Genomic DNA, 26,181 nt, shown 5'->3' with positions numbered 1-26,181 from the left:
GGATGCTGCTGTCGGGGGGCAGTAATCAGATATTTTTTGCCTTTTTTTCTGCCACCCTGACAGTTTTCCTGATGTTTCACAGAGGAAGTAACAAAGTCAAGACTGCATGGCGTTATCCAAGGGCCTCCTCTTTAAATACTCTGTTTGTCCAGTCCTTTACACACACACACACACACACACACACACACACACATACACGCACGCACACACACACACTCTGACCACTTGTGACTTTTCATCACATGTGACTGTGCCTGTCCGGTTAACACAGGGAAGCGGCGTCCCTCCCATAGGGTGCAGACCTCAAGCGGTGATGTTATTGCTGGTGTACATGTGGTTATGTTAGAGGGCAGAGGCGTGCGGCGCCGTCAGCTGCCGGCCAGAGGTCACACCATGGAGGAGCGGCAGCGCCACGGAGTCAGAGCTTTGTGAGGTTTGTGTGTTTCTTCTTTTAAGTGCGTCCAGGTGTGGTTTTCACCCCGCAAGCCGGCGTGGAGCTCGGCTTTAAGTGCGCCGGCTCCCGCGCGTTCCGCCCGTCCCGGTCGAAGACTCCTCCGCGGCCGTCCTGAACTTGAATCCTCCCTCTAATTTGTTACTTCCTGCGGCGGGGTTGTGCGGAGTGATTGGGTCCATGTGGCGTTTTGTTTTGGCTGCAGCGCTGAGCTGTGATCGCCGTGAAGCGGCGAGGGCAGCGGGGCTCCGGGTGCAGCCCGAGCCACAGCTCTGCTCAGACATACCTCTGTTGGTGTTTGTTGCAAATGTGCTCGTGAGAAGTTTGTCTGAATACAGTTAAAGCATACCTTGATAGATTTTAAAACATTTTTAAGTGCATTTTTACCTATTAAAAGCAACTTTATGTTGCTATCTGACTTTTTGCCCTTTCAATGGTGGTTTACCTTTTTGAACTTTCACGTTATTCTCGTTACAAGCTGTTTCATTTCACATTTTTTTCTAATATTTTTACATTGAAGGTGGAAAAAATCTTATTGTATGAAGTGTAGCCTGTCCGCATTGTAGAAAGCTGTGACTTTGACGAATTAGAGGTTAATAATGTGACGGTAGAGGTGGGTGTTATGGTGTAAAGCAGAACTAACGGGTCAATGGATCTTGACATTGACTTTGAGGAGCAGGTCACACTTGGAAATCTCTTCAATCTCGCAGTTATTTCTTTATATATGATCGTTTCTTAACTGCTTCAACATTCTGCTTTGTTTGATATTAAAAACTCGAGCAGAACCCTTCTTTAAATTGCGATGGTTTTAGCTTACAGTTTGTTGCATGTGCTGCTGTTTTCTAAATTAAGTAGTGTTACCTTTTAGCTTAAAACCATCAGTGTAAAAAAGTCTTATCCTATATTTTTCTATTGTTCTTTCTTGCACAAATGAAGAGCCCCACTGCAGTGTTCATGTTTGCATGTCTTATATCTAAAGCCTCATATATACAACTAATTAAACCCAGTTGGACAGCAGCAACAGAGGTCTACAGCTTCAGCCGTAAAGGTTTTGGATAAAGTTTAATAAAGCATTAAGTTGAGGCATCAGGATTGAATTCAGACTGTTTTTTTTGACCAGATTGTGCAGAGTATTCCATTGTTTTATCTGTACACATCCTCTGAATAAGCCTGAAATTCTCATGCTGTAACTTCATCTCGTTTGTAGTGTTTTAAATCCTCACACATGGTGTGTGTCGTGATTTTTGTATCGAAACTGGAATATTCTGTGGTTTGTAAAACGTGCAAATTAAATTGGGAGCCAAATCGTCAGAAAGAGCGTGTGAAGATATTGTGCAGTCTGAGGTCAGGCTGTGAGGTGACGGGAGAAGTTGAAGAGCTTTAAACTGCCTCATTCAGTCAAAGATATAAAAACACACACACCACCACTGTATTTGTGAAATAAACTGACTTATGTCATAATCTGACAAATGGTTTGCTTTGTAATATTGACAAGAGTTTAGAGTTCCATGTCCATCAATGTTCTTAATTATTGCGAACTTCTACAACTTGTAGGTTTGTTATTGTGGATATTTCCATCATACCTTTATGTATTTGTGTTTTTGAACGGTTCTTCAGTAAAGATGTTGCTTTTTTTGACAAATTTCATCATCTTGTATCAGCAGTTATGCAAAAATGATGGAAATATTTGTTTAGTTCAGTTTTTTTTTTTATTAATTTGCATGTATCAAACATTGGTAAGAAACTGTTTGTGGTCCTGGTAATTCACGTTACCAAACCCTGTTTACATCACCTGTTTGCTGAAACACAGTTTTCAGTGTTATTGTATTTACTACATTAAAAAAAAACAACAAAAATTATTGTCATTTACTAGTTTTAATTTCAAATCCCATCATAACCTTATTATTAGTACTTTGGTGTTTTTTTTTTTTCTTTCTGTTTTGCGTTCCCGTGGCGCAGTGAGGCATTTCGCTCTTGTCATGCATGTCTGCAGACTGTTAGCCTGCTCCCTGTTCCTCCTCTGAAAGTCTCCTCATCCACACCTGATTGAAGTTTATTTGGCACCTGTATTGCCTATCGTCATCGCAGGATTGCTCTGAAGTGTCGATCGCGCTGCGCCAGCTGCCCAAGAGTCCATATTAGTCTATTAAGGACAGCGCGTATCGAGATGACAGAGGGCAACTCTAGTATTTATAGCTTTGAGTCATGAGCTGGAATGGTGTGTAAGTGTATCTCTCCATCAGCATGCTTGTTCACTTAAGAGTGTGTACAATCAGCAAAGTAATAGAGGCTGCCAACTTCTCCAAAAGGAGAAAATCCTCATATTAACGCACGTGGTTGTGACGACTTCTGATATTTAAATTATTAATCGGTTGATTATGCCTTCAAACTAAATGGTATTAAAGAGTTTTGTGATGCATCTGTGCCTTATCCATGTTGGACATTTGGGGATTGGAGGGAATCACAGCTGACATTGGGCAAAACAGGGACAAACACTGAGAAATTTGCTATCGTAACACACACACGTCCGGCTTTGGAGAATCTCGGAGAAATCACATGCAAGTGTGTAAAGAAAGCAGGGTCTTCCTCCAGTGAGGTGACAGTTGTAAATGCTGCACCACATTTAGCCTAAAATGCGGAGCAGAATGCGGTTTTACTGTCAGAACGTGACCCTGGGCGCGGGCATGCGGAGGTGGGAAAATACTCACCTTACACACAAACACTGGTGTGAAAAACAAGGGTGACGTGTGGAGGAGGTCAACTCCTTTACTCAAGTAAAACCAAAGTAAAGAAACGCAGGAGAAGCTCTGAAATGTAATGAAGTTTCTGTTCTTTACGTCAGTGACTTCGGAGGCTTTTGGGGGGGGAAATGTGTTGCTGCTCCGTCATCACTTTCAGCCATGTTTGTCCCTTCACACACACACACACACACACACACACACACACACACACACACACACACACACACACACACACACACACACACACACACACACACACACACACACCGCTCAGTCTGCTGTATTCCCGCCCTTTCTCCTTCTTTATGTTTTGTCCTTTTTGCATGCTTTGTACTTGAAATAGACTAATGGACACACAGTGTCACACACATCCTCCCAGCTAGTTCCTCTCAAGTTAAAGATATAATCAAAAAATAAGAAAGGAACGTGTCTGTTTGAAAGACTTCTAGCCTCAGAAATCAATTCTTTGGCCTTGTAGTGAATTAAAGTACAGAAAAATTCTCATGCCTCAATATTTTGAAGATCTTCTCAGGTTAAAGTATTTGTATTTATTTCCCTCTTGGGTAAAGATGTCACCATTTGTCACTTATATTCATTAAACTTCGTCCCTTCGCTGCCATTTTCACTCAGCAGATGGAAACGCCACCAAAAGGATTCTGTCTGCATCATGCTGCAGCATCGTAGCTGGAATTAAAGTATTTGTCCTCTGTTACTGATTACTTTTTCAGATTTAAAAACAAATGCCTGCACTTTGTGCTCCGTTCTCAGTCCTGACGTGTTTTTAAACTCTGAGGACGATTCATAGTTCCAGTGAAAGGATAGTGAATCCAAAAGTGATCAATTTACACCTTTCGTGATTTACACCGTTTCTGACTCGAATAAAAGTTTGACATTTAATTCATTGTGATCTTGATGGCATTTACAAGTTGATCCTCTTTCACTTTTATTTTGATAGTTGCTTGTTTAATATATCGTGCAGTAGGGATGTCCCGATCAGGTTTTTTTGCCACCGAGTCCCGATCCGATTCTTTTCTAATATAGTGAAATATGTACATTATCTATTAAAAAAAACTAAAAAACTTATGAAAAGTTCTCCATTTTATTTTCTTACCGTCAATTCAAAACAACACACTCTGTAATTCCATGATTTTGTAGCACGGAAAACCTAAATACATCTCATTTAACCCATTAAAGCCGGGCACGCATTACGCTGAAGCATGCTTCAGTGTGCAGCAGTGGACAGAAACGTTCAATGCAAAGTTAGGAGGCAGTGCAGCAACACGATCTGTACCCGGAAACAGGATCAGTTATGCTATGCGCGAGTTTGATGCATTTCATTGCCCAAGAAACAGCTGACTAGCGCAAAGAAGAAGAAAAAAAGACCCGGCGTCAATGGTAGAACTGTGCAACAGCGATTCTGGGTTTAATGATAGAATTGCGCAACGCCACTACCGTAAATGCGTCCCGGCTTCAATGGGTTAAAAAGGAAATTAAAGAAAAAAATAAACAACCGAGTCCAAATCGGGAGGAAACTTCCGATCCCGATCGAGTCCGTAATCACGTGATCGGGGCCGATTTCCGATCACGTGATCGGATCGGGACATCCCTATCGTGCAGGTTGAGTCCTCCTGATCTGTGCAGTGTGTGTTCATACTGTAATTTTTACTCTTTGTAAATCCTTCTTTCCATCAATCTGTACTTCTAGTCAATAACTTGAGTGTTTTAATAGCTTTGAGAAGAAGGTTCAGTACCAGCACAAGTTGTGACCATGCAGCTATCTGGTGTGTGTTTTGTTGAGACCGTTTGATGGCGTTGATGGAGATGTCAGTGTGAGCTTTGGTCCGGATCGGGGGCCAAATAACAGAAAGTTGAATACTGCTCGAGTCAAACCATGTAAATCTTCAGCAACTTTACAAGATCATCCTCCGTGTTTGTTTTCCAGCTCTTGCGTGTGATTTCAGGTCTGTAATGTCTGCAGCAGGATAGTTTATGACTCTGAGGATTATGAATGACAGTTGTGATATGATGAGTTTATGATGTGGTAACCACAGAATCCAGACTTAGACGGACCTGGAGGCGATAATCTTCTGAGAGGTTCTGTGTTGCATAAATAGTTGAAAATGTCTTTTACATTTTTTTTTAAATATCAATCACAATTTTATGTTCATTGATCCGAATGTGTAGTGCTACTTTCAAAGAAAAAAAACTGGACAGCTTTGGACAATTCTATATGATGATTGCAATTTTTATTAACCCTTTCAGCAGGCAGAGTAAGTCTCAGAGGGGAAAAAAAGAAAGAAAAGTGCAGACATGGAAATGAGAGCTGCGACCAGACAGGGCAGTGTGAGGTGCTTCACATAGATGATGTGATGAATAGTTGAGTAGCCTAAGTTTAGACCTCATGTGAGAGCATTCATCAGATATTGAAAAGGCAGACCAGTCAAACAGGGTCACGGCTCCAGTGAAGGATGCGGTTGTGTTACAGCAGTCTGCGCTCCAGGTAGCTGCTTTGCAGTTCGGTTGAGCAATGAGAAAAAAAAACCCTGACTAATGGAAACTGACTTGCTGCATTGCTTTCCGTCTCTCGCCTGTCGCCCCTGAGTAAATGTTAGAAGAACTACACAACACGGAGTTACACCGCCTGAACGATGCAGCTCGACTACGCCCTCTTTCCATTGCCAGGGAAACTGGCGTCTGTGAAGGGTTAATCTGGCGCAGCGGGGACGGCGCTCCGGGTGTGGGTGGGACGGCAAGCCGATGCTGTCGTTAATGGCTTCACCTCTGTGATGGAAAGCCGGCTTGCTGTGCAAAGTTTTCACACCGGACTCACTTCATGCTGCCTCTACTTATCCCTGTGTGGAGCGACAGGAGGGCAGCGTAGAGAGGGTTTTCATTGTGGCGCTCCCCGTTTTAAATGAACCGGAGATCAGAATTATTGTATTTAACATTTCAAGTGTACTGTTTTTCTATTACTGCAGAACTACAGTATATTTTTCCACCTAGCGCTTTTAAGATTCCTCATTTTGAATGTTTGTATTTGAGTAATGGATATTTTTTTTCTCTGTCTCGCTTTTTCTGTCAATATCGACAGATATTGCACTTTTCTTGCACTGAGAAACCACGAGAACAGGAGCTGCAGTATTTTAAGCTGACTGTGGCCTCCAAAGCCAAACAGTACTCGCCAATGAAAGCCCCCAAAATCCCAGTCAGTTTGAATAGAAGGATGCAACACTGCAGCCAAACAAAGGAGTGTCACTCAAAGGAGAAGAGGGCATCCAGAATTTTGTTTCATTTTTATTCAAAATCTGCAGGCAAAGTGTTAAAAATCATCAATTCTGTCATTTATCAATGACCAGTTTATCATTTTTTCTCATGACTGTAGACCTAAAGTAGACTGGAGTCAGTTTTTTGTTTGTAAAACTTGTGAAAAAAGCTTCTTTAGCAGGGGTCAGTGACCCGCGGTGCAGGTTAGCACCTATTTCCCCATCTGGTGAAATAGTTTGAAGCCCCTCAGGATCAGTCGGTTGGTCCACTGTATGTATTCACCACATCTTTTCTTGCCTCCCTCTCCCACAGCGTCCCTGCGGGGCCTTTGGACGGCGCCGACTCAAACGGCCTCCAGGTGGGCGTTCAGCTCCCGGGCGGCGTGCAGACGGGGCCTCAGCAGCAGAACCAGCAGCTCCTCTTGACTCCGGCGAGCCTCCAGCTCGCTCAGCTGCAGGCGCAGCTCACGCTCCACCGCCTCAAGTTGGCCCAGGGAGGCAACACGGCGGCGGCCGCCTCGGTTCTCAGCCAGGTCCTTTCCAATGTCAACATGTCCCAGCCGCTGTTCAATCAGCTACGGACTTCTCCTGCGGTTGGAAACCCGCAGGGTGCCTTCCCCTCCGGCGTGCTGGGTTTCCCGTCCTCCGGTTCGGCGTTGGGGGCTTTGATGGGCGGAGGCTTTAACCAAAACCCCGGGAATGTGAGGTTGAACCAGCCGTGTGGCGGCTCAATGGGCCAGCAGGGCGGCGAATATGCCAAGAAGTCGGGGTCCGCTTACCCCTCGGACACCGACCGACGTCTGCAGTACAACTTAGCCGGAGGAGCGGCGGCGGCGCCCACCGCCGGTGATGGACAGTACCCAGCCATCAACACGCCGGCAAACAACATGAACAGCGTGTCTTTTCAGAGAGATTTCTACGGGCAGGAGATGCAGGGGCAGCCAGGGGGCTTTGGCATCAGCGAGCAGAAAGTGAGCGTCTACAACTCCGCCGGGCACAAGGAGCAGTGGAAAGGTCACGCTAATTTGACTCACGCGGGAAAGGTGGATTTAGTTTCTAATCCCGCGGCGGTGTGGACAGCAGCTGGGCAGCCGCTTCGGTCCCGGACGGATCTGTACAACCCAGAGGAGCCCACCTCTGACCCCAAGCTCAGCTGCGGCGGCGGGGTCTCCTCTTTTGTTTCAAGCGGCGCTCAGGGATTCGGGGGCTACCCGCCTCTGCACGGGAGCGAGGAGATCCTGTCTTCAGGTACCAGGACTCTGCAGCCCTACCAGGTGAACGACTTCCATGCCGTCACGCCCGCTCAGCTGCCGCACCAGTGCAGCATCTGCGACAAGAAGGTCTACAACCTGAAGGTGAGCGACTCCATCGGTCACACCGCGGACACGTTTCACAGCGTGAGGGGCGTGTCCCGATGGGAAGACATTTGGATCAATCGACCAGGAAGTGTCGCACATTTTATCCCACATCATCATTTTGAATTCAGACAAGCCAGTTTTAATTTGATTTGAAGACAATATGGAGGTTGTTTGGTGCTTGTTAATTCTCCCGTGGATGGACCTGTTGTCTTGTAGTGACACCTCTTGAGTCAAGAGACGGCCGCTCCATCACTACTAATCCCTAATGTTGTCTCTATAATTGCCTCCAGCCATGAGCTTATGCTGGGGGCATGTGAGAGCCGCCAACAGTCTAAGTTTGGGTGGTGTGTGTATGTGTGTTTGTGTACATGTGTTTTTAGGACTGGGACCAGCATGTGAAGGGAAAACTACATCTGCAGAATCGGACTCTATACAGCAATGAAAGGTGAGAAGATTCTAACACTGGAACTCACTGGATTCAGTCCACCGCGTCACAAAATGTGTCATCTGATTGTTTCGGTGTTATTGACTGTTTTATTTGTGTTCTGCCACCACTGACAGGTTTTAGCATTAGTACACTTCAGAATCGTAACTTCTGGACCACTTATATCCAGAGACTAAACATTGACAAGCCATAATATTGATTGGAAAAAAGCATCAGTGCCACACACACACACACACACACACACACACACACACTCACACGTTTTTACATTCTACTACAGTCAGGTCATTTTAAATCCAGGCATCCTGCTCAGGAAAGAGTTGACAGAGTGTAAATAACAGTTTAACAAGTGAACTTTTCTCCGTTTTATTCACGCTTTGCTGATGGCGGCACTTTATTTCGCTTTTCCTTACTTCACACACAGCTGTCTTGATCTTTCTTTAAATATGAGCCCTGTCACTAGATATGAGCGAGCGCGGCAGGGGAGCGGCAGCTAAAATCAGCCTTCTCTGATTGTTGCAGCTCAGCGGTTGTACCGGCCGGAGCGGCGCACTACGCCGTCGGCAGGTCCTCTGATGGCGGTCTGAACGCCGCAGCGGGAAACTCCATGGTCTGCTCTGCCACAAGTCAAGGTAGGAGAACACATCCATCACCAGCGCCAAGCCGGTGGTCCTTTATTTAACTGTCGGGTGTTTCTCTGACGGTTGGAGCATGCAAACTGAGATACTGAGAAGGATTTCAGCTGGGATATGAAGCAAAGTCTTGTTACAGTTTGATGGAGCAGGAGACACATTTGAAGCATTCATTGTTTATTAGTATTTTTCAAGTCCAAAATATCATCATCAACAAACCAAATGTGCATCTTAATTTAAACTTGCTGGAAAATGAATAACTTTCAGTACATTTGTAGTAGAAAATCCACAGAGATGATGACTGAGTGCTTTTTTTTTTTATTAACAATGCAGCTTTTTGTATATTATTTTCTATAAGACAAAACAACTGCTGGTTTTGAGAGTATAAAAGCTTCTCTGAGAGTATTGTGCACCCAGTTAAAGATGCATCATGTGCCTTGATTCCAGTGTATTTTACTGAGTTATTCAAGGAACAGCTGTTGCACATCAACCACGTTCACCTTGCTTCGATTTAACAGAAAACCTCAAATCAGTCTCTTTACGGCCACGTGCGTAGTCTTTCTGAAATCTTGGCTTTTATTTTTAAAATTTAATTTATGGATATTTTTAAACTAGGAATGGAAAACTTGGATAATTGTTTCTAAAACAATCTATCTTCATCTCCATAGGCCAAAAGTATTTGTACCACGGGTGAGAATACGAGCAACACTTTGAATAGAAAATGACTCACCGTGTGTCTCTAAATTAGGTGTATTAAATGAACATGGTTGTATTTGATACTTCTCTGTTTTAAATTCATTTAGAAATACTGTAGTCACCTAGTTGTGATTACTGGCACGTTCTAAAAAATATGATTCAGCCTGTGAAACTCACAAATAGTGAATTTATCAGACAAATATCCATCTAATCTATCTTAATTGTTCTGTGTAAATGTTAAATCATTACTGGAATGTGATTATACTCATTCCATTAAGGAAACTTACATTGTGATGTGATACCATAAATTCTGTAATAGCTTATACATTTATGTTCATTGCTCCTCAATGTTAATTATTCAGGGTGTATTAGTGTCATATTAGTTGTTCCTGATACTCATAACATAAAATATTAGTAACACCTCTCAATGCATTACAATACAGATCAATGGCTACATTTTAGCTTCAATAATAAACATGCAGTTTACCTCTTTGGTAATTTCACACACAATCTTATAGTATTATTCCCTCTGTGGTTGTTGAGTATGTTCTTTTTGTAATTCGCAGATGTCAGTTCATTTTCATCTCTTTTTCCTCATTTTTCTTTAACTTGATGCCTTTTCATTTCATTTAAAGGAGTAATAACCAAATGTGGAAGAACATTTTGAATCCGTTGGTGTTGATAGTTACTGAGCAGGAGCCATGCAGTTGACTAATTAATACCCGCTGTTCCGATGGTTCCCACAGATGTATCCTCAGGAGCCAATGCGTCATACTTGCCAGCTACAGCCATGAAGACTTATCCCATGTCAGATGCAGGATTTGCCCCCCACCAACCAGAGTCAAAGGTCAGACAAATGTTTTTTGGTTTTTCTTTTTTTTTCTTCTTCTGAGGATTATTCAAGTTTGGCCAAGACCGATAAATCAACATTTCTGTCAGATTATAGAGGAACAGCTGCAATCCCAACATATGAATACATGACGGTGTCTTCCTATATAGTACGAATATATGATTTCTGTTGAAACGGTTTCTTTTAATACATTTCCTTTAATGATGCCATGATGAATTGGGAGGTTGGCAATCACATAATGTGATTTAAAGTAAGGTGGCACTATATTAGATTATATCTAGGTTATATATTTTGTCCAGAATTATATTGTTTGCTGGAGAACAGGAAGAAGTTCCTGAGCCGTGTTGTGGTTTGACCCTGAATGGTTTTCACGTGATAAATGAACCCAGCTCTGCATGCTGACAGCTCCGGAGCCTAACAGTGGGCATTGTCCGAGGTTGACAACTCTTTTCTAGCAAAGTGCATAACTTGGCAAACGTAATCGTGTGCTGAGAATTTCCATGTGATCCTTTTTTAACCACTTGATCATCATCCATCCCTCCCGCACAATTTAAAATTCCGCAAAATATTAAATTACTCGCTTTCCATTGGCTGGTATATTAAAACTTTAAGAGGAATATTTACTGCGCAGTTGTTTTTAAACCAGATTCAGTTTTTCCTTACAATGTTTGGACTGATTTTTAATTCTTTGTGTTAATTTCTTAATGCGAACAAATTTATAGAACATCTAACAAAATCATTATGTCATAATTCCATATATGAAATGTATACAGGTACATTTTTAACTTAAAACTGCATTTTTATTTACATTTTATTGCATTATCTTTTAACTTATGAAGCCCTCCATATGCACATTAGATTTGAGCTCAGGGTGGAATTCATTTTACCCCACACACACACACACCCCACCCCACACACACCCTCTAGACATGCAGTGGGTAACCAAAATGTCACAACACTTAAAAACATCTCATGACAGGGTCTGTAACTCTCTGGAGGATGAGGCGAACAATACCGCCACCCCGCAGTCACATTGCAGCCCCTGAATTTTTGGGCTTTTTGCCTGCCGTTGCGAAACAGCAGCTGCCGACGAGCGTCCGTCATGAAAGCGGTCCTCCTGAAAAGCGCAGTGCGGATGATGAGTGAGGTGAAAGGCATCCCGGATTAAAGCTCCACGCAGCGGGCAGCTTTCAACAGGCGGCGGCCATTAACACGCACACAGTGTCGGAGCACACATCTGCATGCGTTGTTCAGTTTGGCTGCGCTTTTCGGCAACTCTTGAAGTTCCATTAAGTTACATAATTTTAGAGTTAAATTCCCTCCAAAAAAAGGTAGATTGTGTCATTTCAATCTGTTTCTGCTTGGCCAGCTGGGTAGTAAAGCTAAGATAATAATTCTATTATATCATAAAATACAATTCTATATTAGATGTAATTAGATTAGGTTTTGTTTTCTAGCTGACTTGTGTGTCAATCATATTTTTATTTATGATGATAATTTGTGAAATTAATAGTGCTGTCAGTTTTACTCGCCTTGATCGCAATTTAATCGCATTGATCGCAATTAATCGTGATTAATTCATGGAAAACTGTCAACAATTAACTTTTTTGAAGTAGAGATTAATCGCAATGAAGAATCTAATCCTCATAGATCAGTCCCAATGTCAGGAAAAGCACTATTATCCTCTAGTTCTTTTCTTTGACCCAATTGGCAGACCTCAATAGATTAATCGCGATTAAAACTGACAGCACTAGAAATTAATATTGGTAAAAATGCATCCACACTTAAAACAATACAAATGAAACTAAAGAATTTGGTTTAATGATCAAACGGAGACTGTTCAGACTCTGTGAGGGAAAGCTGAGCGCACACACAGCCGTGCTTCGTTTGGACCTTCAGCAGTGTAGCTTGAACGCCGGTGCGTACCGCGGCCGAGGTGGAGCAGAGCTGATCACAGGACCACGGCTCACTGGCCGTTTGTTTGGAGCTCAGACCCAAAGGCCCTCCTGATCGCACCCCCCGACCGCACCCCACCCCCTTCCACCCCCTCCCTCCCCGCCCCGCCCCGCCCCAGGCGACAGTGTTCAGTTTCAGCCTGGTGAGAGACTGCTGAAGTGATCTGTGGAATTGGCGTGTGAGCCGTCCGTGCAGGAACGTGGGGAGAAACTGTGAAACCAAACTGACCGCCGCCCCGGATCCTCCGACACGGATCCTGCTTAGTCCAAACAAACAGACATGTCCCGAGGAGGGATTCCTGCTCATGTCAGTCGACGCGCTGCGTTCAAAATCAGCAGAGTGCTGCACGAAGGTGTTAGTGTTGCTTGAATATTTTTAGGTTGGTTTACCAGATCGGGGTGTTTGTTTTGTTTTAACTTTTATTCATCCAAGTTGAGTTATTTATTTATGCAGGTCTCACTTGAAGTGAGACCTGCCATTGAATAAATAAATAAATAACTAAAGGTTCAGTTAATGTTTTTTTTAAGACCTTTTTTTGGCTGCATTACTTTTCTCTCAATATTTGAACCTACAACACACATCGTAATGCTCGTGCTGACTGGTGTGCATGTTGGGATCATCCTGTATTCACTCCAACAGTGGAAAATGTTTATCAAAATTAAAATTAAGCCAACTTCATGGATGAACTGTGATACGTGAATGATGGTTTTCCTACCCAGTGAAAATGTCTTTCTTCTAAACCGGCTCTTTGTGTGTCGTTCAACATTTGTTCCCAACCTGGTATAAAACTGTGACTATTTTAAGGCCACACTGAAGTGCCTCCCTGAGAGCAGGCGATCACACGGGGCTTCAAGTTCCTGGTCTGCAGGAACAGCTACTGTTCAAAGTCCGTGACGGCATTATTATTGCAGAGGTTAAACTGTCTAAGCTTTCACGCTACCGGTCAAACATTACTGAGAGCAGAAAGCAGCCACTAACACTGTTCTCTCTAATATTTCAAAGGTTGTCCTTTTAAAAGAGATCTTGATCTCAATGTGTTTTTTTTCCTGGTTAAATAACTCTCTCACAGACTAACCTTGAGTCTGTTTATCTGAGCATAACCCACATTGACCTTTCTATATCCCGCTTAAGGTGGCGACCCTGGTGTGGAGCTCCTAATAGAATTATCACTCCTGGATTTGAAGTTGTTAATGTCATGTTTGCTGGCCAGAAACCATTAAGAACTCCAGCGAGGCAGCTCACTCTGATCATCCTGTGATCCAAGAAAAATAAACAATATTATCGTCTCTCTTTAATTCTCAGTAAATCCAAGCAGAGTCTACTAATTTAATAAGCATAAAACCAGCAATAACTGATTAAATTTCACTGAGTAATCTATTTTGAGGAACAGATCTTGCTTTGTCAAGATATCAGTCGGGGTTTTTTGTGATTTGTAGTCACGACATTTCTAAAATATATGGGAGTGATGCCGAATGAATGCTTAGCGTGATCTCCTCCTTCGGATGATGCACAGAAAAGTCCCTCCGATCACGCAAACCATCCCTCCTCCGCTTTCTTACGTTCCGCTCAGCGAAGCAAAGTGTTCGCTGCAGTGTTTTCTCCGGACTGATTTAAGGGGCGAGACTGGATGCTGGTCCGAAAGTGGAGTACGGACCCCTGCGGGTCCCGCACATGGAACTGTCCGTCAGGTCGCTCTGACATAGAAGCAGGAAGACGAGGGGGAGGAGCGGCGCTGGGGAAACTGCCGTTGCAGCACAATGATTGCAGAAATAGGACTCCTTGATATAACAAGATGAATTTACAACTGCTTTCTGCAGCCGTGTCAGACCCACATGAGGTGTGAAACGGCATGTCCTGCCTCCGGTCTGGCGGCAAATATAGCCTTTTCATTTTTAAAGCAACATCTTTTCGTAAGAGCTCCTTCCGGGAATAGTGTGTCATCCACTAAATGCTGGATAGAGTTGATCAGAGCAGAGGCGGCAGGAGGTGTTTGTTTTATCTGTAGTTTTAAATTGTTAGTGATCGTCTCCAAAGTTGACCTTGGAAAGAGGATGAGAATAAAATAAGAGGATGGACAAACAAAAACGTAGAGAAATTGTAGATTCGATGACGGGGTATCAGCTAATTAAAAAATGGACTTAACCGTTCACATTCCCGAGAGAAGAAAGGAAAAGTGAAGCGTATGTTGAGAAATACAGGTCGCTGCACTTGGCAGCCTTCAGGGATTTGTGTTATATGTGTGAGATGTCTGGGGCCAGTCAGTTGACAAGTCTCTAAATCCAAACAAGAAAACTTTCATTATCACTTCTGCATGACTGCCAAGGCTCTATTATTAGATGCAGAACGGCTACATCAAGGAGGAGGAGCAGCGTCGCGTCATGTGTGGCAGCGCTGCATTCATGTTAGTTAATGCAACACAAATAACAAGCTTTTATGTTCTTAGACGCACCAGGTCAGTATCAGTTGGGTTACCTGAAGTGGAATTTAAACCCTGTGTAGAACACATTAAAGCATCAATGTGCCAAGTAACAGTAGAGAATGAAATGCAAAATAATTTTCTGAAATGCATTTAACAACTTACAAAATAGAAAGAGAGATTCTGTTTGGAGTACCTCGCCTGCTCACTGGATTACTGTACCAGCAGCTGCTGTTTCGGTGGCTGCATGCATCCCTTCAGAAGTCCGGCGCTCAGCGTGGGTCTGATAGATCTGCTGGATAAGCTTAACAACCAAACACAGCTCCGGGTTCAGTGTTCACAGAATTACCAGCATTGTTCACAGGCCTTCAGTCTCACTTCGTTTGTAAGAACGAACACCAAAATGCCGCCAGAGGTTTGTTTTACATGCTCGGTGGATTTATACCCGGGATCTTTTTACATTAAACAACTGCTGCTCAAAGATTGCGCTCCTCTTTATTGTCCGCAGTCTTTTCCGCCGAGAAAGGCCACAGTGGGTCGAGTTGTTCACATCTGCAATCTCCCAGAAGGCAGCTGCACTGAGAATGACGTGATCAACCTGGGACTGCCCTTTGGAAAAGTCACCAACTACATCCTCATGAGGTCCACCCATCAGGTAACAAAACCAATACATATCTGAAAATAGCAAAAGTTGCCACTTAATTCGATCTTTTTCTTTTCAAATGGAGATACATTTGGCCCAAAATACATCCAAACTACTTATTGTAGTATAACATTTGTGTAATATTAGAAGCTTCAAATGAACACTAGACAGCGATTCATTTCGTTTTTCCTTCATGTGTGTTTGGCTGTCGTCCAGCTGCATGTTAGAAATGCAGCTGCTTGGCGCTCCACATCTGCACGCTCGGTTACAAAGCATTAAAGCCAAAATCATCCCAAATCTCTCACTGCGTCTTTGTGGATGTTCGTTCAATAATGTTGATTTTAGGGTAATCCTGATTTGCAATAAATGTGTTATGAAGTGGAATCTCTGCGAGTTATTCATGGTGATCCTTTTTCTGCTGCAGCTGTTATATGCTGTTATATGTCCCGTCCTTTTTCATAACTTATTGGCTGTTTAACTACCGGCGCTTGACAGGCCTCATCAGTTAAGAGGTTTTGTCTAACAGAGCAGCGACACATCGCCCTATCAGATTTAAAGCATCCGCCCTGAAATCGAGGTATCGGTTGCAAAATCTAAAGCAAATGTTCTGGTGATTAATTGTGGTAATGAAACCTGAATCCCTGTGGGGATGATTTTTAAAGGTTCGTTTGCATCCACTCCGATATCCGACACGGCAAATGTGTTGGAGCGCTCCGTCTTGAAAGGCAGAGCCTGGCAGAGGAGAAATGCGCTCACGTCTGCTTTCTGCTCTCCCGTCAGGCCTTCCTGGAGATGGCGTACGTCGAAGCGGCTCAGGCCATGGTTCAATACTACCAGCTCACTCCGGCTGTGATCAACAATCAGAAGCTCCTCATACGGATGTCGAAGAGGTACAAGGAGCTGCAGCTCAAGGTACAACTGCACCAAAGATCCAACTGCAGCCTGAAGGGTTTGGCAGGCAATTCTATTAAAAAAAAAAATCTATTCTGCACAGAAACCAGGAAAAGATGTCCAGTCAATCATTCAGGATATCACTTCACAGCGGGAAAGGGACGAGATGCAAGAACTTGAACCGTAAGGAAGCACTTAATTCTTTCTCTGTCTTATGGGTGGAAAGGCAGTTATAAACATAAAAGCACTTGAGTAGTTCAAATAAATTACATTACAGAGTGCAGTTCTGTAAGACTAAAACCTGCTTGGTTTCTCTGCAGCTATGTGCCAGAGAGGGCGCGCTCCCGCAGCCCGATCAGCCGCTCTCTGAGTCCTCACTCTCACAGCCCCAGCTTCACCTCCTGCAGCTCGGCCCACAGTCCTCAGGGGGCCCCGTGCAGGGGCCCGGAGAGGGGCAGCAATGGAATGGGCCCCCACCGGGCCTCATGGGACTGGCCGTCACACAGGAGGGGCGAGGAGGAGAGGGAGCGGGACAGGGACGACCCCTGGAGGAACGGGAGCGGCGCGGACGACGAGCGGCCGAACGGACGGGCGTCGGAGCGGAGGAAGACCTACCAGAAGCCGTCGGATCACCTCGGCTCGAGATCGGCGGACGAGCGGGGGGGAGGGGGGGGCGACGGGATGAGAAGCGGCAGAGACTGGCACCCGCGAAGCAGCCCTCAGTCCTCGTCCTTCAACTCCTACAGGAACATGGAGGACGACTTCTTCATGGAACACGTGTACAAGTCTGACAAGCCGCTCAGACCCTCGTACCAACGACACGAAGCCAAATCCAAGAGGAGGGACGGGGGCGATTACCACGCCAGGTCCAGACACTCCGACTTCGAGATGAGTGAGGAGTCGCTCTGTAAAGCCTCAGAAGACAAGAGGCAGAGCTCACCGGGCCGGGCCAGGGGCAAGAAGACGAGCAGGAGGCACGCGACCCCGGAGAGACACGAGAGGAACGCCGCTGAGAGCTCGGTGAGTCGCCGGCTGGTCACTTCTACACCCATCCTGCAATGCAGCCTTCACACCCTCATGCTGAATTCCTTTTTCTCAGGACCGCCAGTCGAAGGAAAAGTCTGCGTCGCCTCATTCAGTCTGTAACATCAAAGAGGCTACAGAAAGTAGCAAAGACAAAGAAATTGTGAGTATTTATCCAATTGTCGTCTTACTTTTAAACTTCTTCAGGCCCAAACTGTTTTCTGCAAGCTTTGGAATAAATTAGATAACCATTTAGACTTTTCTTTCTTCCGCAGGAGAGGGAGTGGGAAAGTGGAGACGAGACAGATGAAGATGTTTGGTACCCCAACAACATGGAGGAGCTGGTCACTGTGGATGAAGTGGGAGGAGAAGACGATTCCATTATCGAGCCAGACCTTTCTGAACTGGAGGAGTTCGCGTCGGGCCCCAAAGAACCTGCAGCGGAAGAGCCAGGAGAGGCGCGTGTCTCGCCGTCCGTCCCCTCAGCGGAAGTGAAGGAAGAATGCGATGAGAAGTCTCAGGCAGAAAGGTCGTGCGGTGATGCCGGAGAACCGGCCGCCTCGTCCATGAGCGAGAAAACAGAGGATGTCTTGAACGCAGGGACGGAAAGTCAGAAGACGAGTGAGGTGGCTCCCGAGCCGCCGGGGACGAAGCTCGGCGACTTCCCCAGTGAGGAGTTCAAGGCTGCGCTAGCGGAGACGTGTGAGGAGGACGGCAAAGTAACTGACAGCTGGCCGTCTGAGGAGCTGAAGGAAAATCACATCTGTGAATCAGAGGAGAGAAAAAGCAGAGAAGCTGGACAAGTTGTAGAAACAAGAGACAGTGGAGTGCCGCACAGCGATGGCTGTCCCAGAAAAGGTAACATTAATAAAATAGCTCAAATCAAGTACTTTTTTCTTTTTAAATTTATTGAAAGGGAAACAATGTGTTTTCTGTGTGTATATGAACTTCAGCAGCAAACACAGTGACACCATTTTAATGTTCCTCTTAAAAACAAATACTGTTTTATTAAGAAGCTGTTTTTTTCTCCTTTTTATGATTTTTTTTTTTTTTCCACAGGAGGCCTGGAGAAGACAGTATCACCGCCAATTGATTATAAAGGTAACTAGCTTAAAAAAACAAAAAAACAAACAAAAAAGAATGAGATTTAAATTCAGGATGGTACTGCAAACCATCCAAAGAGTGGAGACTGTGCTTTTCCTGCTTTCAGTCTCAAAATTAGACCAGAAATAGTTCAACATGCATAAGTAAATTCATTCAGCAAATACAGCAGTTGGACTACTTCATGTTGGACTAATCTGGTTTCGTGTGTGTTCCATCTCCATAGCCAACAAGTAAATCTGTAGAATCCACTGAAAAGCTTCTTTTCACAGTAGGAAAATCAAGGCTGGTTTCTGCAGGAAAATTCTCAGTTGAGCTTTATTTTTTTGTTTTTTTCTGTTCATTAACTACATTTACCAATCTTGCATTTTTTTAAGCTGTTAAAACACAAATTTAGTCTTCATTCCGATCACAATTAGATTATAGATTAGATTATATTTGAAGATGTCTTTTGTTTTAATCTTCGGAACTCCATTAACACATACATTTAAACAAAAATGAAGTTAAAAACCATCTTGTTTCTGTTTGTAAAGTTTGTCTTCCAGTCATAGAGGTGGAGGCTCCTTCGACATTTCAGGAACAGGACAAAGCCGTCAGTGAACACAGCATCCCTCTGGGTGAGCGTCACGCATTGTGTAAATATCTCTGTCTCGCCAACAAAACCACCGGGGAGCCAAAACGTTCTTCGTAATGTTCTTATTTTGTCATCTCCTAGCAGCTCGCATGAAATACATTTAGTGTGAGCTTGAAATTAAATCTGTATCTGATTTCAAGTGAGATTTTCCAGCCGTTCAGTATCGAAATAGGTGTTTACATTTTTTAGAAAAAGTCTGACCCCTGAAGGAAAGAAGCCTCTCTTGCTCTGATCGCTTGGCGGTCCAGGACTCGGCCCCAGCTGCAGCATCACCACACTTAATCCAGCTTGGGACCCTCATGTCCGGCCACATGCATTGTGGAAGTTCTTTAATCCATATATGTCACAACATTGAGCTCTGAACAGTCTTATCGCTGCTCGCCGCTATATTTAATCATTGCCACACAGACACGAGTTGCCGGAGTCTTGAGCCGGTGGTCTTAGTCCTAAAGACAAAGTATTATCTTCTACACCAATAATAAGTGCACTGACAACCTGTTGCATTAGCGCTCTAATTGAGCGGAATCGCTTGGCCACTTGCTGACCTATTTCCGCCTGCAGGTTGTGAAATGCACCCCTGAGAGATGAGTATTTATATTGTCATTAGGGCTGGAATGACGCGGCCGAGCACATGCTCGGTGCCGGGCCAGCTGCATGGACACTTATGTAAGCAGCCCGACGACAATAGACCGCAGTACCCACCAGGAGCCCCCCGCACACCCGGGTGTATGTGTGTGTGTGTGTGTGTGTGTGTGTGCACGGGCATCATGCGCCGCGGGGCTATTTCTGTTGGATGATGCCCCGGGGGCATGACTGCGGCTACTCTGATAGCGCCAGACGGGACAAATCCAGCTCTGATGATTCATGATTCGTGCTTGTTGCTGTTGGTTTTATTTTGACGCTGATCTGCAGTGGAGAATACTGACGAACAAAACTGGCTGCGAGAATAGAAGAATAAAGTTACATTGTTGTTCAAGAGATTAGGAAATGAAAGTACAGAAAGTGTGCAGATGCTTTTCATGTTTTAATTTTCAGTTTGTGGTGAAGTCTTTATATTGATGCTGCCTGATGATCAGTCTTCACACACCAGACTCTACAAAGGTCATAACAATACTGAAACAACACAACAGATTTAAAGGAAAAATCTAATAAACAGGTATGGACAAAATGTAAAGATACGTATAAGATACAGATTATTTCCAGAAAAATTGGTTGTAATTTGGTATACGTGTGAAAAACATTTCTTTGGCTTAATGAGTGAAAGAGGCTTATTATTTGTCGGGGTAACAAGTGTGAGGGATGCCAGCTGGTATGAAATAGGTAAACAGTCTCCGGTTACGCATAAACAGCAGTGTGCAAGATTAAGAAAAGAAAAAAAACATCCCGTGCGGTGAAATCTGAGCCCAGGACGGCGATAGGCACCCTTTTAGAAACTTTTACAAGTTAATTGAAATCATTTAAACTATAATATTTTGTAATCTAAATGTTCTGGCATGATTCAACCAGAACAGTGAATGCTTTCCCTGTTCTGATTTCTGGGCTTTATCTAAATGTCATAGGAGTGGAGTTCATCGTACCAAGGACCGGTTTCTTCTGTAAACTCTGCGGACTTTTCTACACCAGCGAGGAGGCGGCGAAGACGTCTCACTGCAGGAGCACGGTGCACTACAGGAACCTGCAGGTACAGGCTGCATGCGGCAGCCACAGGAAGCCATCGTCTGGATTTAGCTTGTCATTCAGCTTGCATGTTGTCACGTCAATGTCAGTGTGCCATCCGACCTTTGACCCTGCATGATTTCGTGCTCCTTTTTTTTTTTTTTTTTTTTTTTTTAATTTACTTTTTATTGTTGTTTCAGGAAGGAAAAAAAAAGACAACACAATTACAAAACAATAGTAGAACGAACAGCAGGGTGAAGTTTCATTACTTCAGCAACCTTTACACCAGTTGTTACTATACAAAATCAGGCCTTACTGTACAAGTGTACGTGAGCCACTTTGACCAAATGTCAGCAAAAATATCAGTTTTACATCTCAGTTTAAATGTGATTCTCTCCATAATGTATATAGTGTAGACAACATCAATCCAGTCGTTTATAGTAGGTATGTCTTTTTTCAACCATTTTCTTGTCAGGGCTTTCTTGCTTGCTACTAACAAAAGTCGTAATAAAGATTTGTCACCCTTTCTCCATACAAGATCTTCTAAGTCGTTAAGGTACATGATTTTGAAGGTGAAACTTGTTTTAAACTTAAAAACTGCCTCCAGGACGCCATGGACATGTTTCCAAAATGGAGCCACAGAGGGACAACCCCAAAAGATGTGAAAATGGTTTGCCATCGTATTTCCACAGGACCTCCAACAAGCAGTTTGATTACAGTACTTAATTTTCTGTGCTGGAGTACAAAAGAAACGAATCAAGTTCTTCCAACTGTATTCCTGCCAGGAAGGAGAGCTTGTTGTTAACCGTTGCTGTCTGCAGATTCTGTCCCATTCCTCTACTGTTATGGTGATATTGCCCTCTGCTTCCCATCTTGTTTTAATCTCAAGAGTATGGTCTCCCTTTAAATTCTGGAGAGCCCGGTATAGTCTAGAAATTAATTTTTTGTAGGTGCCATCATTGCAGGCTTTTTGAAAAATATCCAGAATTTCATCTCCATTTGTCAAAAGTCTCTAATTTGTAAATACCTAAAATGGTCATAATTTTGCAAATTATAATTGTCCCTGAGGTCCTGGAAGCTTAATAAAATACCTTTTTTTAGAAGTGAGGAGTAAGTTGTCAGCCCCTTTGCAGACCACTCTTTGAATCTTGTGTCATGTTTACTGGGTAAGAACTCTGGATCATAAGCAAACCATTTCAAGATTGTAGCCCTCCCTCCCAATTGGTACTTTTTAATTATTCCCTTCCACATCTTTAATGAGATAGTTATATATGGATTATCAGAGTCCGTGCTCCTTTTTGTGGAGTTTCCTGTTCGGGGAGCAAAATTCTTGGTATTACGCCACCTGTTGTCAGACTGCTAATTAGTCTCTTTGCTTCATATCCAATACATTTCTATCATATCAATTATCGTCACTATTTCTTCATCATATTCTTTTAGTCAGATAATCCAATAAGGTCAAAAAGGAAATTCTTTGTCTGTGTTTGATTCCAGATCAAGATGCTCTGGTAGGAAATCAGTCACTGCAGTCACTGCAGGAAGTTGTAATGCTGAAACTTTAACAATTACTTTAAATTCAGCTTTGGAACTGATCGTTTGGACTGATGGATGCTTTACGTTATTGCCCTTGAAATGTAAAACAAAATTTAAAAAATTCAACTCAAAGCATCATTAATCATGATTGACTATAGAAATAATGTGATTAATCGTGATGGAAAAAAAAAAACCTTTTAAACAGCCTTTTTAGAAACCCAACATGGCCTGTTTTCATGGTCATCTTGACGGTACAAAGCTTCAATTAAATATTTGATAAATCAAATATTTCCCCTCATTTATTGTCCCAAGTTCCATTTACAGATTTCAGAATGTATTTATGTCTGTTTGGAAACTGTGCATTCATTTAAATGCGTTCAGTTTTTAACCTTTTAAACCTTTAAGTCAAAAAACCATCTGAAAAGATTGAAAATCAGAGCCATGGAAAATTACATTTCACAGATGCTGACAGATGGACACAAACAAAACAAATGCTGACATCAGTCCGATTCCACCACACACACACACACACACACACACACATATACATATAGTATATATACAGGGGCATAGGCATTGCATGTAAACTTGCAGCCGTATTGGGTTTCTCGTTATTGGCCAGTCAGCAGCGAGCCATCTTGCGTTTCTCTGGTCTGCAGCAGCACAGCTGAAGCCGGCCAGAGGAGCGTGATTCCCTCACATTTGATGGATTACATTCCAGGAGGAAGGAAAAAAATGTTTCAAACAGTTGTGCTGTCCATCAGCGCTCTGCATGTTTGTGTGTGTTGTGGCGTTTAATGGTTTGTTTTACATTAGTTTCTGTCATTTTTTTTAATTACCGCAGCTTTATGTCTCACTTTGCTTGTCTGCTTTATGTTGTAACCAGATGTTGAACAACTACATAACCTTTTATGTGCCTTTTATTGGGGTTATAAAATAAATCAACCAGCATTAGAACAGTGCTGTGGCCACGGCACAAAAAATGTTATGATCGTATTTTGACGAGACAGTAAAAGGAATGAGTGGACATGACGAGAACCTCCTCAGAAAGTATAAACACTCCAAGAGAAAGAATCCCTCACTTCAGTAGATTTTACACTTTTTACCATTTCACCTCCTTGTGCTGCATTTTGACCTGTAGCGCTCAAGACAACACAACATATAACACGAAAACATAAAGTGAGAGGCTGTGGTCTCAGTGTCTCCCTCCAACCAGGACAAAGGGACTTCAGGATCCCAAATGAAACCTTTAACAGCCGAGACGTCAGCATTTGAAGGTTTGGAAAGCTCCAGTGACAGCATGCTGCCGTTTCTATACATCCAGTGTTCTCAGTGGGGGCGTGTCTCGGGTTTGATTGACATGTCCAATAGCCAATTGTGCTTTTTTTGCATTACGACTTCCTGCTGTCAGCTTAAAGTCAGGTTTTAGTGCAGATGAGACGCCTGCATTTCTGAAAGATATAGAATAAGAAGACATCGGTCGTTTTGCAAGGGAATAGGAGGAGATTAAAATCCAGGTCGAAAAGGATGACAGAGGCTGGAAAACATCCACATTCCTAAGATATAAAATGGCGTAAAGTTTTCGTCATTTCATGGCGGCTTCAAGAATTAGTGTTATTTTTACAGTGAGACCAGATGATGTTAGAAATGCAGATATTATAACAGAGATTATAATGTGACTTCTTACAGCATTTAACCCAGCAGTGATTTTTTTCTAATACAGACAGTCCCAACAACTCTATTAAAATATTAAATAAGTCAAAAACTTCAACATGAAAGAACTGAAAGATGTTTCTTATCAAGATGCTGCTTTCTATCCTGGTTAGAGTACCTGAATCATATTGTGTAATAACTTTTATTTAATTTAGATTTTCGATTTATTTTAGAATTGTGAAACCAATCCATCAAGATATTTTTCAAATAAAGGAAAAAATTACTGTGTTGTTATAGCATCACTTCCCACCTCACTGGATATAAAAAACAATACTCTGAGAAAGTCAAAATCAGATACAAATGATGAAATGACAAAATAATCTTCTGGAATCTAATAATAGAATAACAAAAATGATAAATTTCTTGACATTAATTGATCCAGTACCGAGACACACTGCCATCTTTAGCGGCCGAGAGAAAACACACAGAGGGATCTCATTACAAGGCGAAAACGTCAACACTAACTAAATATTATCCCACCGCTCTTCACTGACAAGTCTAAGCCTGTGAGGTGCTCCCATCAGCAGGGGGTCTGCAGGAGGAGGAGCGATGAGGAGGTGACGGGGGGTTTGGTGGGGACAGCTTAAAGAAGTCTGATCCATCGGGGCGTCTCGTCGGTCCTCGGCGGATGCTGCACTTATATGTTCATTAAGTCTGGGTCTGATTTGTCCTTCTTTCCACAGAAATATCTGTCTCAGCTGGCGGCGGACAGCCTATCGGGCGCACTCACTGAACCCTCCGCTGCACAGTGACAGCGGCTTAACCTCTGACCTCCCGCACCAGAGAGGAAAGATCAGTGTGTGTGTGTGTGTGTGCGCAGTTTGTGCAAAGCTTTGGAAAAAACCACAGCATGGATAATGTGACATATGGAGGCTACTGCAATGATTTGGATGCCTGCAGGTTTCATAAGCACTCTCAACTCTGTACATACCTGAAGTGAAATGTATAACGATGCAACATTCTTTCTCTAAAATTGTCTTTTTTTTTCATACCTTTTAATTACCTTGAGTTGTGTGAGATAAACTTAAAAGTGTCATTTTATTGGAATGTATTTAATATTAGGTTTAAATTCTGGGGAGTCAAAGTTATAAAATATAAGCTTGTGTTTAGGCCCAAATTAAATTTTTATTTTTTTCTCTGTGTATACCGTGACAGCTGCCAAAGACTTGAAATATGTGTATCAGGATTTTTATTTTTATTTTTTAGTCAGCCTGGAAGCTCAACAAGCGCCAGCAGGACAGAATACAGCCAAATGGACAGAATAACAGCAAACCAGGAAGAGTGTTTGAGACATTTTTCACATTGTGGATTTTTATGTAATATAATTTGTTGGAGTAGTTTGACAAATTGTTGCAGATCTTTCTTTAATTTGCTTGTGTTTTATTTAGTTGTTGCAGCACTTTGAGCTCTCAGGGCCACTGTGTTTGTCCTCGGTTAAAAAACTAAGGGAGATTCTCAGGTTTATTTTATTTCTTTGAAGCAGATTTCAATATAAAGGTCACTACATTTTAATTTTAATTTATATCTGACTCTTTTACAGCTTTTACAGTGTTCATCCTGCTACCATTTGTGCCCTGCTGTTGGTTTGGTAAAAATTTTTATCTCTTGGATTAATAATGAGGCAACTGTGCTAACATTATTTATTTTATTCAAGTGCTATGTCGGAATTAATTCATAAGAAACAATCAGTCATATTTGCCAACCTATTTAATGCCTTAAATATGAAAAACCTTAAACCTGGACCATGTGTGTTTAATGTATGAGTGAAACATGAAAGGTTTCATGTTGCGGTGATTCGTTACAGAGGGATTTATGGAGTCAGGCTCTGTTTTTGTATACTGTGAATACTGATCCTGTGACATCAGGATTAGTGTTGTTTTCTTTGATGTACTTTTCATATGATTATTGATGCAAAAACTTGAATAAATTTTACAAAAGTTACAGTTGTAATGCCTCACCTTTAAAAATGTACTTCATCATTATACAACTTTATTTCCTCAAGAACAAATTATGCATTCTTTTGAGTATTTTTGAATGAAAGACTCAAAAATTGAACATATTATAATATTCATTCAGATGTTTTGAAAGTCTGATGCAGTTTGAGAGGATTACTGTAAAAGAGCTCCCCCAAGTGTTGAGGCAAAAATACACACTGTGGAGATCTCAGACCATCAGTGTG

At 42.7% G+C, this 26,181-nt stretch overlaps 1 protein-coding gene across 1 annotated transcript; it reads left to right on the top strand.

Annotated features, from left to right (window-relative positions):
- Positions 1-3,084: 3,084 nt before the first annotated feature.
- Positions 3,085-24,942, top strand: rbm20 (RNA binding motif protein 20). The gene is made up of 15 exons (XM_030093380.1): positions 3,085-3,143; positions 6,769-7,810; positions 8,194-8,258; positions 8,781-8,890; positions 10,333-10,433; positions 15,317-15,463; positions 16,232-16,363; positions 16,446-16,525; positions 16,663-17,362; positions 17,442-17,528; positions 17,641-18,223; positions 18,425-18,466; positions 19,000-19,083; positions 20,660-20,781; positions 24,686-24,942. The coding sequence occupies exons 1-15, from the start codon at positions 3,085-3,087 to the stop codon at positions 24,752-24,754; spliced, it is 3,423 nt and encodes a 1,140-aa protein (XP_029949240.1). The 3' UTR covers positions 24,755-24,942.
- The last annotated feature ends 1,239 nt before the right edge of the window (positions 24,943-26,181 follow it).

This window comes from Salarias fasciatus, chromosome 6, assembly GCF_902148845.1.
Source record: "Salarias fasciatus chromosome 6, fSalaFa1.1, whole genome shotgun sequence".
In the NCBI taxonomy this organism is placed as follows: domain Eukaryota; kingdom Metazoa; phylum Chordata; class Actinopteri; order Blenniiformes; family Blenniidae; genus Salarias; species Salarias fasciatus.
This window is presented reverse-complemented; position numbering and strand designations above follow the sequence as displayed.